Here is a 17,247-nt window from a genome sequence, read left to right as displayed (position 1 = left end):
CTTTTTTATTTTGAGTGAAGAGTATGAACAGTTCAGACAGTTTGTTCTCTTTGAACTTTGGTAGTTCAATATTAACTTGGTGACTCTGGTAACTCTAGCTGTGGGCTTTCTGACTGAGTGGGCGAAGGGATTCAATGAGATGCTCCAAGTTTTTTTCAGGATTACAGGCTCAGCTACTCAAGAATGGGAGCAAAACCAGCAACTCTCCTACTATCCCTACTTCTTGGACAAGTCCTCCAACTCGCCTTGTGTCGTAATGGTAAGAGATTAAGGCTAAGAACAAAAACATTATTTTGTGATGATTTTTTGGAAAAAAGATTGACTTTTGTACCTTAGTGTTCATCGACAATAAGGGAGCCTCTCAGATCATTCGGGCAAAGAGGGCTAACTCTTTTCTTGAGGAGGTTAAAACCTGGGAATCTGGAGAGAGAGTGTGTGGAAGAGATCTGTGACCATGAGGAAGCTCGAGAAGTATTCGAGATGACTGATAAAACGGTGAGCAGTGCCCTTGTGGACAGATTAGCTGCAGTGGAAAATACATGGAAGCGCTTAAATGTATAACTTTTTTTCAAATAGTATGTCTTTATGGAATTTAATATATTTTAAGTGTGGTATATATTTTTTTTAATCTAATATTGTATATTAAATTATTCACTTTTTTCTTCCATTGCCTCACAGGAGATTTTTTGGGCAAAATATTTGGGTAAGAATGTATATATCACATTACGGAAAGTTTCAGTGTAAACAGTGACAACATATTGTGTAAACAGTTTCTATTGAACCAGGGACAAAGTGCATTTTCACTAACCTTTCCCTGTTCAATTTACAAATGAAAGAGATTAGTATCAGGTTAAAACAATAATAGCAATAATAAACCTACCTTAAGAATGACAGCTTGTGAACAAATATCATTTATAAAAGTGGCAATCCTTTAATTTTGAGCTATTTTTTTATATTTACTGTTTTACAACTTTATGAAATTGTTCTGATGCTGCCTCTGTTATTTTTGCCAGGATGTGAAGGAACAAAATTATCCAGAACACCAAGTAATATAAACAGTTTGAGAGTATGTGTGGAAACAGAGGGTAAGGGTGATGCATACTTTCATAACAAAGAATATGAGTCTTTTTCGTAACACAAATACATTAGTTTCTATGTTGCAAAATAACCCTATAAGTTGGATGTGTGATTGACAGGAGACTGTTACACTGACAAGGGTGAAAGCTACGGTGGTACTGTGTCTGTCACGAAGTCTGGAAAGATATGCCAGTACTGGACAAGCAACTTCCCCCACAGGATTCAGTATGTACTCCTGTTTTTGTTGTTCTTGTGTTGGACCAATTTTAATCTTTTTATGTTGATAGATTAGAAAACACAAATGCTCTCAGTAAAGAAACGCTTGTTTTGTTTTCATGTATTTAGCTTAAAAAGCCTTCTGTGATGTTGAAGCAGCTCTCCTGTCTTATGACCGTCTTGTCCCCCCCTAGCGAAGTTAATGCGACACAGCTGAAGCTACCGGAGAACTTTTGCAGAAACCCAGATAAGAGCGATCAAGGCCCTTGGTGTTTTACAAGAGACCCAACAGTCAGGAGGGAGTCCTGCAGCGTGCCAAAATGCGGTAGAGAAAATGTCCTGTGGTGCAATAACTAAAGCAGTGTGCCGGCAACCTGAAAGTTGAGCCATCGGCATTGTGTTGTTGAACCAGGTTGCTCAGAGGAAATGGTTGCTAAATGACTGCTGAATTACTAAAACATGCATATTTTTAATAGCAACTGACACATATGTGTTCCCTGTGTTTATGGCACATTTAATGCTTCAGTGTAAATACGTTAAAAAAGAAAAAAAGTTTCTACATGTCCATTGCATCATTTATGCTTTTCCACCTGGCCTCATCATCACACTCTGTCCTCCTCAGGTGAGACTGTTCTTCCCCCTCCTCCACTACCTAGTGTGAAACCTGAAGAGCGTTACCTGAAGACTGAAGACTGTCTGGATGGATCTGGGGAGAGCTACACGGGGGATTTATCAGTTACTCTGGGGGGTCGCACATGCCTGCAGTGGAGTGCAGCAGAAGTGCAGGCTTTAATAAAGGGGAAAGAGTTGCTAGCTCAAGTTCAGCTGGTGAAGAACCACTGCAGAAACCCAGATGGAGATATGGAGGGTCCCTGGTGCTATGTAAAGGGAGCAGGCGGAAACATTACCATTGATTACTGTGACTTGGAGATGTGCGGTAAGTGAACAGTAATGCCTTCTGCAAAAACACACATACATTAAAGGGATAGTTCATTCAAAAATGTACATTTTGTCATTTACTCTGGTTGTTAGAAACCTGTATGAATGTCTTCTATTCAAAATATCTTCTTCTTTGGACCTTTACAACTGAATTTTCATTTTTGGGTGAACTATCTTCAGCAACAAAAATATGAATTTCTTCCCTTGAACCTTCATTGAAAGGGACATCTGCAACCAAAGTGTTTAAATTAGGATTAAATGTCATTTTCAAAGCCTTAGTGCATTAGACATCAATTATAAACACACCTCTAAGCCAACACTGACCATCATTCATTTGGTCTTTGTCATTTACTCTCAGATGCCCCTTTGGACAAGTTTGTCGAGGAATCAGATGGTAGAGAGAGAACAACTCTCGGAGACAAAAGGAAAGCTTTCTTTAATCCCCGTAGCTTTGGCAAGGGAGAGCAAGGTAAGAGTCTGATACCTTGCCCATCTGTTTTGTGGATGTTATCACTAGAAGTTTGAGTTGTTCTAAAATCAGCTGATAATTAAGATGATTAAACTGTCTTTTGTCAGAGTGTGGAGTGCGCCCCTTGTTTGAGAAGATCCACAAAGAAGACAAGAACGAGAAGGAGCTGCTAGCGTCATACTCTGGAAGCAGAATAGTGGGAGGAGACGAGGCTGAAGTGGGCAGTGCCCCATGGTAAATACAACACCGAGGCTGTTTTTAAACATCTTGACATTATCGATCATCTCGACAGCTAATGATGTGTTTGTTGTTAATGCAGGCAGGTGATGCTGTATAAGCGCAGTCCTCAGGAGCTGCTGTGTGGAGCCAGTCTGATCAGTGAAGAATGGATCCTCACTGCCGCCCACTGCATTCTCTATCCACCGTGGAACAAGAACTTCACCATCGATGATATCATCGTGCGCCTCGGAAAACATTCGCGTACCAAGTGAGGCTTTCCAAAAATTCTATTAAAAACCCGTATACAGTTCTTTGCACTGGAGTTTTCACAAATACATACTTTATTTACACCAAGTAATTGAGAAACATCCGTTTACTGAAGGTTGAGGTGTTTTAAACCCTTTCCTGTTTCTCTCTGAGTCAGGTATGAGAGGGGCACTGAGAAGATTGTGGCCATTGATGAAATCATTGTCCACCCGAAATATAACTGGAAGGAAAACCTGAACCGAGACATTGCTCTTTTGCACATGAAGAAGCCTGTAGCCTTTACCAATGAGATCCACCCTGTTTGTCTGCCCACCAAAAGCATTGCAAAGAAGTAAGAAAACACAGTAGTTTTATATCTATATATATTTACAATCAGACAGATGTTGCATCAGATATATTGTTCAATACTTTATTGACAAGTTCATGTAGGACAGGGACTTGGTGCTACTCATGGGTTGTTGATTGGATGGAGGTAGATGAATGCAAGTTAGCAGTCAATTGTAAGAAACAGGTAGAGTGTCAGCAGACTAAACAATTTGATGAATCATGAATGAATCAGTCACAATAAGATGAATAACACGCATTTGGTTATCTTTATTTATGTTGAAACTTACCAAGGACACATTTTCTTGGGGAATGACTATGTGTACAGAAAAAGCATTTTAGCATAACTTCAGAACAAACTGAAAGTATGCATATAGCTGTGACTGACAGATTTTCTCTCTGAAGTTTGATGTTTGCAGGTTTCAAGGGCCGTGTGACTGGCTGGGGGAACCTGAGGGAATCGTGGACCTCAAACCCAACCAATCTTCCATCAGTGCTGCAACAGATTCACTTGCCCATTGCGGATCAGAGCACCTGTCGTGATTCCACCTCGGTCATCATCACGGACAACATGTTCTGTGCCGGTAATATACTTCATATTCTTCATGGCTTTTAGACCCTAGACAATTCATTTGCATTTTTTTTGCACTCAGGTGTCACCACAAGGTCATCTTTTGTTTTATAGGTTACCAGCCAGATGATGCAAAAAGAGGTGACGCTTGTGAAGGAGACAGTGGCGGACCTTTTGTGATGAAGGTACAGTGTTTATGCTTTTCTCTCCTCAAACGAGTTTGACTTGTCAGTGACCTATAAAGCTCTGTTTGCTGAATTCACACCTCTATTTTTGAAACCCATTACTGCCCACAGAGTCCTACAGATAGTCGCTGGTATCAGATTGGCATTGTGTCGTGGGGCGAGGGCTGTGACCGCGATGGCAAATATGGATTCTACACACACTTATTCCGTATGCGTCGCTGGATGAAAAAAGTCATCGAGAAAACAAGCTCAGCGGATGACGAGTGATCTTCCAAGATGAAAGAACACCTTTGCCACACAATAAATGAACACTTTGGTCAAATGTGATTAAACCTTCAAATGGATGAATAAATCTGAAATCTTTGTATGTTGATACATGTCTGTGATCCTGGAGTTCCTTCTGTGTTTTGAAGGTGAGAATGGGCAGGTGTCTTATTTATAATGAAACACGTGTAGTGTAATTCTGCTTTTATTAAATTAAATTAAATGCCAGGTTCCACCCATACAGAAATAGAGAAGGAACTGTGACTTTGAATGATAACAGTTTTGAGGGAGATTACAACACACACCAAAGATGCTCTTATTTTTCACAGCTATCAAATGCACTGTATTTTGCTGTGATGCTTTGAAAGAAGATTAAAAAATAGCAATTTAAAGGCCATAAAGTTTCCTGTTAGTAAATTTGCAAAAAATGGGAATGCAGACAAAATTATTAAGAGTAATTCAATAAAACAAAATAATCTTCCCAGATCATTTAGGATGTCTTGCAACTGATCACTGAATGCTCTAATTTCTGAATTTATGTATTTCACACTAAAATGTCATCCAATGCTAAAATAAATGTAAGGCAGTTTCAGGGCAATCACCTCGGTTAAACAGACATAAACTAATACATTTCTTAGAAGGTTATAATGTATCTGTAATTCACTTATGGTGTCGCCCTGATTTAATGGTCCCAGAATGAAGGAGTGTTGACACAGGCAGGCTTCTGACATCTATGGCTCTTGTCCTGTTCAACCACTGATCCATAATAGAGAGCATATTTACAGATCATTGTGTTCAACACATTATGATAAAATACACCCGACTGAACCCACAAAGAGCAGTATCAAACGTGTACATTGGTGCGTTTGCTTTAGACAATTAGATATTAATATGTGGCCAATTTTCCCCGTTGTCCGACGATTATAACAACACACCACATTCTCGGAGGTGTGGTCATGCGCCCTCCTCCCGCATCCGGGCCGTTTACCCTCAACTACACGGATCGCAAACAGGAAGTGCCGCATGAAATTTGGTGAAGACTTCGATAGGGAGCGCTGACAATTAGGTAAATTAATTTCTCCATATTCGATTCATAACATCTGTAAGGTTAGTTGTTTTGCTCTCTGTTCTGCACAAGCCTCTAGTCACTCGGCAGGGCGACACTTGTTATAATCTCCGTTTTCGTGAGTCAATGTTAAACAGATTTGCAGCTAGTTAGCTTAGCAGACTGTCGAATGATGATAACAAGCAAATATGTGCGGCATCTGGCTTTTTGCTGGCTTTTTTCTCCATCACTGAGCCCTTAACTATTGTGTATTATTTATGAAACCACATGTCTACATGTTGACTCTGTTCGCGCGGCTGCGCGTGCAGATGTTGCGTTTCCCTAGAAACGCTGGGAATCAGACACTATCTGTCCTGATAGACGTGTATCTACATCAGACGACCAAAAAGAGAGCAAACGTTTGTCATTTTACTAAAACACTCTGAAAGCTGGAAGAGCATGATCGGTGATGTTACTGCCACAGAGAAATCGCACATAGACTAACGTTACCAAGCGCTATAAGCCCTGATCCCGAATGTCGATCGTTTCCCCTGTAATATTGTTCATGAGGTAAGAAATAGTAAAATATTGGCTCTACCGTGGCTATTTGTAGTACATGGAGGTACCTGTTTAACAAAAAAGGGGTTTTGGGTTATTGACATGCACTGCAGTGCAACATGGTCTGCTTCATCCGAAACTATTTTAAACAACCATTCGTTATTATTTTATTATTATTGTGAATGCAATTTTTATGACCTCACATTAATTGAGAGACTTACATTTAACCTTTATTCTTTCTGAAAAAATTTTATCTCACCGCAGGGCCTTTTAAAAATGACTAGTGAAGAAAATCCTTCAATTTCTTAATAAATTTCTTCCTTATCGCAAATGACTTTATCACAGTTAATCCAGCAGTTATCTGATGGGTTCGTCAGAGACGCGCGGAGATCATTTGTTCTGTGTTTCTCTTCCTTGGATCCACGTGTGGATGGTGACAGAATCACATGATGTTGTTAAGATCTAGACCTCACACTCAGTTTTGCTTTCGTCTGCTCCTTTCTGCTGATTATTCTGTGGTATCTCACTGTGTTTGTCAGCCGAGCACGTATAAACCATCTGGCTGTACTTGAAATGGAACTGATAATTATCACATTTGCATTTTTTTTAGCAGATGTTTAGTAACTTATGATTGAGGAACGTTACAGGAATATGGAGCTGGTTTTAGCTATGTCTGGCTCTCAGCCACTGACCAGCCACAGATGAACTAACGTGAATGGCAGAAGTCAAGTACAGAATTTTTTCTTCTGTATTTTTTTTATTTTTTTATTTTTTTTGCTCTTAATATTATAATTTAGAGTGAAATCTTGATTGTATGTATTTTGTTAATAATTGTAATAAGCTCATTAGTACATGAGAAAAGCACTAACTATTGATTTTATTCAGGCAGATATTGCTTTATGTTGTGCTCTTTATAGTTTAGAAAGTGTAGTTGATTTCTGAGGTGTTGGAGGTTTTTCGGGGTTTCTTTAGGTCTCTTGTTGTATGCTCTCTTTAGGGTCTTTGTTTGTGTCTGAAGTGCTGGTTGATTCACTGAGTGCAGCCTTGAAGCACAAGTGTGAATGAGGCTCATTGTTTTTGCTGATGATCTTTTTGAAATGGCCATGAATGAGATGGCACTGTAGAGAGGGACACGATTGATTTTGGACAGGTGCTGATTGGTAAGAACCAAGAGATGTATAAAGTATCGACATCAATGATAGTCCAACTAGTAACCTAAGAATTGTGAACGCTTCTTTATACGGTTTCTTTGACTATAAGCAATCTATAGTAAGAGTGCTGCCAGTATTTACAACAAGGCTAGATAACTGAGATGATCTTTAATCAGAGCGACAGATTAATGGCCCGGGTTACATCACCTGAAGACTGCTCTAATGCTACCACTTTATTTAGAGATAGCAGAACAAAGGCTGTCACAGATGATCGTAAATGTGAAACTGGCTCTTCTAGGGTTGAGGACATAAATAGGAGCAAAGGGTAAAACAGAGAATTGTTGTCAGTACGGCTGACGCCTCATTGCAGAAGGACTGTCACAGCAGATCACTGTCTGAGCTCTACTGACGCCTGCTCTGGGAGCCCTATAGCTACACACAGATTCAAAAAGATAGCACAATCACAGAATGTGATCATAACATAAGAAATTATAATATTATTAAGAATTTAGTTCCACAAATCTTGACGTTTCTGACATGCGCGATGAGAAGATTGATTGTGATCATTATGGTTGTGGCAAATAAAAACATTCAAACAACGGGCGAGCTGTTAAATGAATGCACTGTGTACTGTCTCAGAAAGAACATTAGGTATTAATTGTTGGGGGTAGTTTGCTTACGATGGAGTGCAAAGGCAGAGCAGAGCAATTAGTGATTATGTGATCTGGAAATGAATCATTTTTAATCATGCTTTTTTTTTTTTAAATAGACGCAATTACTGTAGCTCATTTAACAATCAAATTTAATGCAACCATTTACCTGTTCTTTTGAATGTGATATTGTTGCAATGAAGAAGTTAAGGTGTTTTTTTTTTTTTAGTTTTGTGAGAAGGGAAGGGAATCGTTAGAATTCAGAACCGATATCATGATTACCCTGATCTTTTCTGAAATGCCAGTATGCACGAGATTCATTTTCACTTTAAGGGGGGGTAAGGGAGAGTTAGGGAACAAACTCAAACGACCTGTTCAGCATTTGACATCGTGGTCAGTCATGTGCGTCAGGAAGTCACTAAACATGCAAGTGTGCCCGTGTGAAAATGCTGCAGTTACCCAGGCTTATGCTGGACAGACAGGAACCTAGTGTGACGGCAGCTGAGCCTTCACAGATCTCAGAGTTACATTGTGTGGGACTGTAACGTGCTGTTCTGTGTCTAACCTTTGTGTGTGGATTGTGTTGTCTAAGAGGACCATCATGTCCTCTGACCTGCTGGTGGACCTTCACGATGATCTGGGAGGAGATGACTCTCCTAGTGCTGCCCTGGACCAGCTCAAACTGGTTCAGGACAAACAGTGGCCACCAGATGACCCTGTTAGCCTGAGCAAATCCGGTGAGTACATGGTGGGGGGAGTTTATGTGGCATACAGGATTATAATAATTTTAACATTGTTTAATTTTGCAGAATTTTACTGATCTTTTCAAAGAATAAAGCCGTGTAAGAAAAAGGAAGTTATTGTCAAGTACTTTACCATCTTATCATGAATACCAATCATATGCTTGCTTTATTTTTAGAGGCAAGTGAAGCGGAAACCTTCCGGTTGACATAATTGTCACTGCCTTTTTAAGAGGCAGCAGAGAACTGAAGGAGTCATACAGCATTACTCATACAGTACACACTCACACACACTTACATGCACGCTTACACAGGCGTATACCCAGAGGCACACTTTACCCCTCTTACAGGGCGGGCTTCGTGAAGTCCAGTGTAATTCAGAGTTTGAAAACAAAGTATTTACTTGGTGGACAATTTGGCTACTAAATTAAGTTTCTAGTGTTTCAGAATTTCTTCTAGCTGGAACAAAAATATTAGAAATAAACTTGATGGTCAAAATCACTGCTTAAATTTGAAAATATTTTTTATTAGACCTGATTCTGAATCATTGAATGGCCTTTAATTTTATGACAGTCAACCATTGTTTACCAATACCTTAAAAATGTATTCGTAAATTTTTTTTTTTTATTAATACAAATACAATAAAAAAAAAAAGCAAATTCTTGTTTATTTTTTGTTGTAATTCCAAATATAGGTCACCCTAAAATTAACGATTAATTTTCATTATGTTGAAGATCAGCATGCTGACAATTTATATTAAATTAAATTTATGCATTTAGCAGACACTTTTATCCAAAGCGACTTACAGTGCATTCAGACTAACATTTTTTAGTTAACATGTTCCCTGGGAATTGAACCCACAATGTTGCGCTGCTAATGCAATGCTCTACCACTTGAGCTACACACACAAACACACACACACATATATATCCATAAAAAAAGAAAGGTGAGAACAGTTCAGAAGAAGTGGCTTTGTTTCCTAGGAGGTTCAGGGAACAGTTCTTGTCCAATGTGTGGCCCTCTTTATGCCTTTTGTTTTGATGTTGAAGGCTTCTGGTTGGAGGACATGATATGTGTTTCTATGGCTGATTTTACTTGCATTTGTTGGGTTGGTGGTTATTCATTTCAAATCCTGATCATCTGTTTAAGCTAGCAAAGTGCTGAATGTTTTTTTTTTTTTTTTTTTTTTTAAATGTAGCATTCATTATAGTCTTTTCTGTAGCTTCAGATATTAAAAGCCTTGGCAGCCCATCACATCTGTCCTGGGACGACCCCTTCTATGACATTGCCAGACATCAGATTGTGGAGGTTGCAGGTGAGGTGTTATGAAGTGCACAAGCGTCACCAGCGAGGGTTAATTCTAATTCTAAAATCTCCTGATCTTTCTCTTTCTTTTTAGGTGATGATAACTTTGGTCGGAAGGTCATTGTTTTTAATGCTTGCCGCATGCCTCCCCAACATCAGCTGGATCATCATAAACTTCTCATGTAGGCATCGCTGCTCTGCTTCATTTATGTGCTTCATTAGATGTATCATGCCTGGCTCAATACACTGTGTCGCCTCTTATTAAAGGGGTCATATGATGTTGCTAAAAAAAGCCATTGTTCTTTGTATTTGATGTAATGCAATGCGTTTATGCGGTTTAAGGTTCAAAAACACATTAATTTTCCACATACTCTATTGTTTCTTTTCTATGCCCCGCCTTTCCGAAACGCATCGATTTTTACAAAGCTCATCGTTCTGAAAAGCGCAGTGTGCTCTGATTGGCCAGTTATCCTGTACATTGTGATTGGCCGAATACCTCAAACATTTTGGAAATTTTACACCCCTCACCAGGTTCAGGAAACTTTCCTCCATAAAATGTGCTGGACACACTTGAATATTTGGGTTGTACTGTTCTGGGAGATATAAGCAGCGCTTTTGACATATAAACTGATGTTCTCTGCTTGTTTGTGCAGTTTATTTATAATAATTTTAATATGCAAATTTTTTATGCTGGTGTGACTTTTTTTTTTTTCACCAAATTGGTACTTAAATCTGAAACTTTATTTCAGTGGACTGATTATTGAAAATAAATATGTCATTTTATTATTATATAAATGAATTATACACTATATGCCACATCATTTGATGATTTCAGGGATTAACTGTCCATTCTTAATTTAAACTAGTTATCTTAAAATGCCAAAATGTTTATTCCCGTGAGAAATATATTTAGGACGATTCTTGAGGCTTTCCTTTCTTCATTTTTGGGGTTAAATGTCAACCACTCGTATGCTGAGTTCTAAATGAATCATGTGTTCGGTGGGTCAAAGCACCCTAAGACAATGAAGTTTTTAATGAAGTGAAATCAAGACTTAGTTTAGTTCCCTATTGGGAACGTCAGGAGTTGTCTGAGAACAGAAGGGTTTCTGTGATGGAATCTATAGCATATATGTTACAGACGCTGAGGTGTATAAATAAAACCTGAAGTTTCAGTAATTGGAAGCTGATTCATAAATATAACAATAAGTGCAGATGTTCCTTCTGTTGGGTTTAGTGTCTTGATTTGGTGTATGCATTTATTGATGTTTGTGTGCAGGTATTTGAAGCAGACTCTTGATAAGTATGTGGAGAGTGATTATACCCTCATCTACTTCCATCATGGTCTGACCAGCGAGAACAAGCCCTCTGCAAGCTGGCTTCGGGATGCCTATCGAGAGTTTGACAGGAAGTGAGTGATGCTGTTGTTAGGGAGAGGCTCTTGAGTGCTTTTAACTGCGGCACACGAGAGCAAACCTCAAGCTTCAGTTTTCTGTGGCTGTTGCAGGTATAAGAAAAATATCAAGGCGCTGTACATTGTCCACCCCACCATGTTTATCAGAACCATCCTTATTATCTTCAAACCCATCATCAGGTCCGTGACACACTACACTCAATTTACTTCATTCTCACTTTGATTATCGAGTGTGATCTGTACTGTAATCTGCATCTTACAGCCTGAATGCATAATAGTTCGTAATACATCATGTGCTTATGTTCTGTTCACAGCTTTAAATTCGGCCGCAAGATAAATTACATCAATTATTTGAGTGAACTGGAGGAGATTGTGAAGTGTGATCAGCTGGTGATCCCCAACAGAGTCAGAGAGTAAGAAATTCTACATATGCTTTTATATACGCAGTTATTCATGTGTTCGAATCACACTGTCACATCTGAGGCCGGATTATAAGTTCTTTTGAGGTGCATTCAGGAGTTTCTTTGTGTAGGTATGATGATAAGATCCGTCTGTCCCTGAAGCCGTCTGTCGTCCCCGGACCGATCTCTCCACCTCGTAGTCCTCCTCTTCCTTTCCAGCAGTTTGGGGTTCCACTGTCAGTGTAAGTAACACTAACCCTTACAGTTCCTCTCATATCTCACACAGCTACTGTTAAAGATATCATTCTTGGCTGAATGTTTTGACCAGATGTAGTTGAAGATGACAGTCTCATTTATACTACAGAGTTTAATAGAAATATTTTTACTCTTTGATTGTGCACTATGAGAAATTCTTTTTTGGAGGAGCTTGTTTAGATGATGTTTTGTGTCGTTGCTTGTAATCAGGTTGAGACACAGGGCTGCAGACTCGGAGGGAGTTCCACGAGTCATGCGTGACACCATTGGATTCCTGCAAGAGAACGGTAGGTCTTTCAGTCAAGTCAGATTTATAATCAAACTTTTACATAATGTAAGTGTACTGTATGCATCCATGTAAGGTTGGATATACTAATAGTAGTCTTTTTGTTTAGCCTGGGGGGGCGGGGGGCTATTCTGTTTATTATAGAATAGTTTAAACTTTATTTATTTACTTTCTTAAATTGAGAATGTGAATTTTATTCCCATCTTCTTTGTAGGTCTCAAGACAGAGGGAATATTCCGGCGTTCTGCTAATGTTTCTTTGGTTAAGGATGTTAAGCTGAAATATAACACCGGTAAATTCATGTGATGCTCTGAATGCAGAAGAATCCTCACACATTTCCTGTTCACAAGAATGATTGTCATCAGGTCTTTAAATCTTGTGTGTGTGTGTGCGTGTCTGTAGGAGAGGAAGTGAGTTTGTCTCAGCTGGACGATGTCCACTTGGCGGCTGTGATCTTAAAGATGTTCCTCAGAGAACTGCCAGAGCCGCTGCTCACCTATCAGCTCTACAACGACATTGTCAACTTCCACAGTGAGAAGACAAAACACAACGCACTCACACATCAACACCAGCAGCTTCCAGAAAACACACACATCTGTACAAGGGATGAAATGATTTACTCACCTCACGGTTCCATGCGATTCACGATTTTTGCAAAATGAGATTGAAGACATACAGTAATTGAAAAGGAGTTGTTTTATTAGGCTATTCCTGCATTGTTTCTTTGTGAAATCGAAATATAACAAAACTAAATTTAAATGTTAAAACAAACCCCAACTCAAGGAAGTAAGTTTCACAAGTAAAATACATATCTTATTATGAACAAATTAAGGCTTTGTCTGAGCCCTTTCCATTTAAAATGAGAGGCAACCACTGCATTTTAATCATGTTCCAAACGAAGATGCTGCATACATGTTTTTACATACATGTTGCAGTTTTTAATCTAAATTAGATTGTATAATTTAACAATTAGAAGCAGAAACAGTATGGTCTGAATTTAGTTTTGTGAAACTATACCACATAAAACATCTGAATGAAACCACAGATGAGCTGAATGAGACGCAGGTTCACTCTCTGACAGCAGGCGGCGCTTACGAACAGCAATGATACAGTGTTTGCTCAGTTATTTCTGTAAACAAAGCAGCGCAGCGCTTATGAACACTACTTTAAAAAGCATTGTTTAGATGCAAGATGAAAATAAAAATACCACGTAAACATTTCTAAAGAAATCAGAGGGGTCAGTTCCCCTCAGAGAAACATTTATATGAACTCCTACTCCAATTGTATCGCGATTTGTTTGTTAATCGTTACATCCCTAATCTGTACACCTACTATACTGACACTTGTTTACTGATTGTTAAAACCACAGCTTTTGCATGTAGACTATTTACAATGAGCCTTGAAAGTGACTTGACCACACCGCACACACATTCACACAAACTTGATTTGCATTCCACGTGTGTTGTGTTATCAGATGTTGACACAGAGTCTCAGCCAGAGAGGATTCGGAACATGCTGATGTCACTTCCTGAGGAGAACTATGCATCACTGCGCTTCCTTGTACAGTTTCTTGCACAGGTAATGCTCAGCAAAAATAATTGTAATTTAAAAGTTTAATTTAACATTTATTTAAAGTTTATATTAATTATATATTTACATATTCTATAATTATATTATATATATATATATATATATATATATATATATATATATATATATATATATATATATATATATATATATATATGTGTGTGTGTGTGTGTGTGTGTGTGTGTGTGTGTGTGTGTGTGTGTGTAAATATATAACAATAATATACATGCACATATTATTATTATTATTATTATTATACTTATTTTTTATATTGCATTTAGAATTTATATAGATATATATAGATATATATATGTGTGTGTTATTGATGTGCAGGTGTCTGCTGAGAGTGAAGTCAATAAGATGACCAATGCCAACCTGGCTGTGGTGTTTGGGCCCAACTTGCTGTGGGGGCAGGATGCTTCCATGACACTCAGCGCGATCGGACCAATCAACAACTTCACCCGCATCCTGCTCGACCTACATCAGGAGGTCTTTACCCAGTGAGGAGCCGGAGAACTTTTCACGATGACTCCTCTCTGGTTATCGTCCCTCCTAGTTTCATAGCTTTGCTCCTCTGTGGCTGTGTCCCGTCCTTCATGTCTCCCTCAGTATTGCCAAATGCATGAGTATTTTAACTCTGTGAAGTTACGAAAAAAAGGATACTGGAGGGTGCAGAGTGGTCAAGCTGTTGCAAACGTTTAGGCTGTGATCAAATTCTGACAATCGTCTCCTTTTCTTTTCTTGCTGAAGTCATGTGGGTACTGTCAGACATAATGGTACTGGCTCAGGCACTAGATTTTTTTACGGCCTGTTAGCAGAGGCCTAGATCAATAAACCAAGTGTACAAGTAGCTGCTTTTATTTTTATTTTTGGTAGCTCATCTGCAATACTTCATATATTGTTTGTTAGACTCGTTTCAGTTCATTTTCCAAGTAAAATTAGACTAAATGCACACGGGCACATTTTTGTAAGCCATAGTTGGCACAAGTATAAAACACTACTACTCAAACTCGAAACACTTATTTTAAACATGATTATTGCTTTTTACATAAAATATATGATATTATGTATTGTCTCAAAGAACTTTCAGTCTTCATTTATATTCTCATATTATTATATTTTTATTATTTCTATAATCTGTTTCATCTTTTTTGGTGTCTCAGTGGTTCCAGGAACAGGGCAGATGCTTTATGGCCAGCACAAATTTCCTGATGCTGAAACAGAAAAGTCATTTTTATGATCAAAACCTGTATGTGTGTGTATACATTTATATATGCGTGTGTGTGTGACCCTGGAGCAAAAAAAAAACAAACAGTCTTAAGTCACTGGAGTATATTTGTAACAATAGCCAAAAAAACATTGTATGGGTCAAAATTATTGATTTTTCTTTTATGTCAAGAATCATTAGGATATTAAGTAAAGATCATGTTCTATGAAGATATTTTGTAAATTTCCAACCGTAAATATATTAAAACTTCTTTTATTTAAATGTTTTTATTAGTAATCTGCAGTGCTAAGGACTTTAATTGCACAAATTTAAAGGTGATTTCCTCAGTATTTGTATTTTTTTTGCACCCTCAGATTCCACACGCACACGCATATATACATGCTGTATGTCAGCCAACAGTCCACTTTTTCTCTCTGTATGTGTGGAGTTGTGTGTGGTTCGTTCAGTAATGCTGTTGTATTATTCTACCCTAGACATATTTTTTTTGGCCAAAGATTATATGGTTAAAATATTTGTGTGATCAAATTTATTTGTAACTTGGAAGACGTACTGCCTGTCGAGGACAGTGCCATTAAACATAGGTGCATTTGGGTGCAGCAAGAGCCCAAATCAAGATAGAAATAGCAAAAAACTGTTTGATGTCATTTTGTCCTCTCAGTCAAATTGTGGTTTTATCTTTGAGGAAACATATCACAGTGGGATGAGTTATCACTGGTGTACTGGAGTACATAAAAGTACAGCGATATTTTAGTTGTGTCCCAGGGCTCTGTACGTGAAGTGAATCGTCCAGATTGCGCACAATAGGGTATTATTTCATGGGTCTGAAATCCAAGAGAACCATAAAGCAGGTACTTGGGTACGAATTATTTAGCACTAATGAGTTAAGTGTCATTTGCCTTGATATAAAATTGTAATTGTTTACCGTGTCATGTAAACGTCCAGTTCATGTCAATCCATCCGAGCATTGACATGTGAACCAGTGGCTTAAATAGTTTTAGACAAGCGCCCTCAAACCCAATTGTATGTGTGCCTTAATGGAGTGAACTGGCGATGATATTAGCTGTTAAAGTCCCTTTCTCTGGACAGATCTGTGAACTTTGTGCCATTTTGTTGTATCTGTATCCAAACACCTCCCTGTTCCCCGTACTGTAGACGTGTATATCTGGTTTCCAGGTGGAACTCATTACTTCTTTTGTCAAGGTTCTTTTCTTCCACTTTGGCTGTTAAAGTGTATTCTGTGCTTTTGAAATCTTTACTTTTGTATCATGTTGTGATTTCAGAGTAATAAATCGTTTGAGATGGTGTGATATTTTTTCCCTCTCTGGATTTGCCTTTTTTTTTTTTTTTTTTTTTTTTTAACATCCACAGGTTTTGGTGAGCAAATAGAAACACTTTTACCAGTTTTCTCAATACATATTAAAGCAGGCAGTTATATTTAATTGGCTTTTACATATTTGGTCCCAAAAAGTTACAAATAATTATAAATACAGGTAATTACATCTTATTTTGGTACACAATCACTGGCAACAACATCATGTATAAAATGCAGAAATGGGATATAAATTAAGAATACAAACAGTAATATGATTACATTAGGGTCACACGTGTTTTTTTGTTCAGCTGAAGTAATAAACATAATTTTTGAGGTAGGCTGCTTATAAAATGGATCTGCTGCACAAGACATTTTTGTGTTGGTATTTGTGGTTGGCATGTTCTAAATAAATCAAAAACAAGTCATACCTCCTTTATAAATGCACATGTGTGTGTATTTGACAGAGCAGAGCTGTGGGTAATGGTAATTCGTGTGCGTGTCTATAATGTGGGTCCTGTAGGCAGGAGATTCCCTGGCTCCTCACACCCAGCTGAAACTAGAGGATACAGAGCCTCACTGGCCTGAAAGGAACACAAAAGTTACAAGAGCATTATAAATCCCCACATATAACTAACATCCAGTACTTCCACATCCTCAATGCAGTGATATTTACAGCACCTGCTCCAGGCCAGAAGAACGTCAGTGTTCCAGCGCTCAAGTCCAGCAAAACCCCAAGGACTGTATTTCTTTCATAAGAAGGCTCTGTGTATTTGTGCCTCCCTCT

At 38.3% G+C, this 17,247-nt stretch overlaps 2 protein-coding genes across 2 annotated transcripts; both read left to right on the top strand.

Annotated features, from left to right (window-relative positions):
- The first annotated feature begins 91 nt into the window (after nucleotides 1–91).
- LOC113051457 (prothrombin-like) lies at nucleotides 92–4,640 on the top strand. The gene is given in 15 exon segments (XM_026215226.1): nucleotides 92–259; nucleotides 337–404; nucleotides 406–495; nucleotides 679–703; nucleotides 1,014–1,085; nucleotides 1,197–1,302; nucleotides 1,488–1,618; nucleotides 1,916–2,230; nucleotides 2,591–2,701; nucleotides 2,809–2,935; nucleotides 3,021–3,188; nucleotides 3,345–3,518; nucleotides 3,917–4,095; nucleotides 4,197–4,267; nucleotides 4,379–4,640. Coding segments are annotated over 15 exon segments (1,869 nt in total). The 5' UTR covers nucleotides 92–183; the 3' UTR covers nucleotides 4,535–4,640.
- An 815-nt stretch (nucleotides 4,641–5,455) lies between these two features.
- On the top strand, nucleotides 5,456–14,773 carry LOC113051460 (rho GTPase-activating protein 1-like). Its single transcript, XM_026215230.1, has 13 exons — nucleotides 5,456–5,597; nucleotides 8,528–8,672; nucleotides 9,898–9,990; nucleotides 10,075–10,162; nucleotides 11,257–11,388; nucleotides 11,485–11,571; nucleotides 11,706–11,804; nucleotides 11,924–12,034; nucleotides 12,258–12,334; nucleotides 12,548–12,625; nucleotides 12,736–12,864; nucleotides 13,808–13,911; nucleotides 14,257–14,773. Exons 2-13 carry the CDS (start codon nucleotides 8,537–8,539, stop codon nucleotides 14,425–14,427), a joined length of 1,305 nt encoding a protein of 434 aa, XP_026071015.1. The 5' UTR covers nucleotides 5,456–5,597; nucleotides 8,528–8,536; the 3' UTR covers nucleotides 14,428–14,773.
- Nucleotides 14,774–17,247: the final 2,474 nt, after the last annotated feature.

Source organism: Carassius auratus, chromosome 32 (genome assembly GCF_003368295.1).
Source record: "Carassius auratus strain Wakin chromosome 32, ASM336829v1, whole genome shotgun sequence".
Taxonomy (NCBI): domain Eukaryota; kingdom Metazoa; phylum Chordata; class Actinopteri; order Cypriniformes; family Cyprinidae; genus Carassius; species Carassius auratus.
The sequence above is the reverse complement of the archived record's forward strand: the minus strand, read 5'-3'. Positions and strand labels throughout refer to the sequence as shown.

Excerpts from the sequence above, each read along its gene's own strand:
- LOC113051460 (XM_026215230.1), top strand. The coding sequence starts at position 8,537 with ATGTCCTCTGACCTGCTGGTGGACCTTCACGATGATCTGGGAGGAGAT. Across the intron at positions 10,163-11,256 it reads GATCATCATAAACTTCTCAT|GTATTTGAAGCAGACTCTTG; the intron begins GTAGGCATCGCT and ends GTTTGTGTGCAG. Across the intron at positions 11,389-11,484 it reads TATCGAGAGTTTGACAGGAA|GTATAAGAAAAATATCAAGG; the intron begins GTGAGTGATGCT and ends TGGCTGTTGCAG.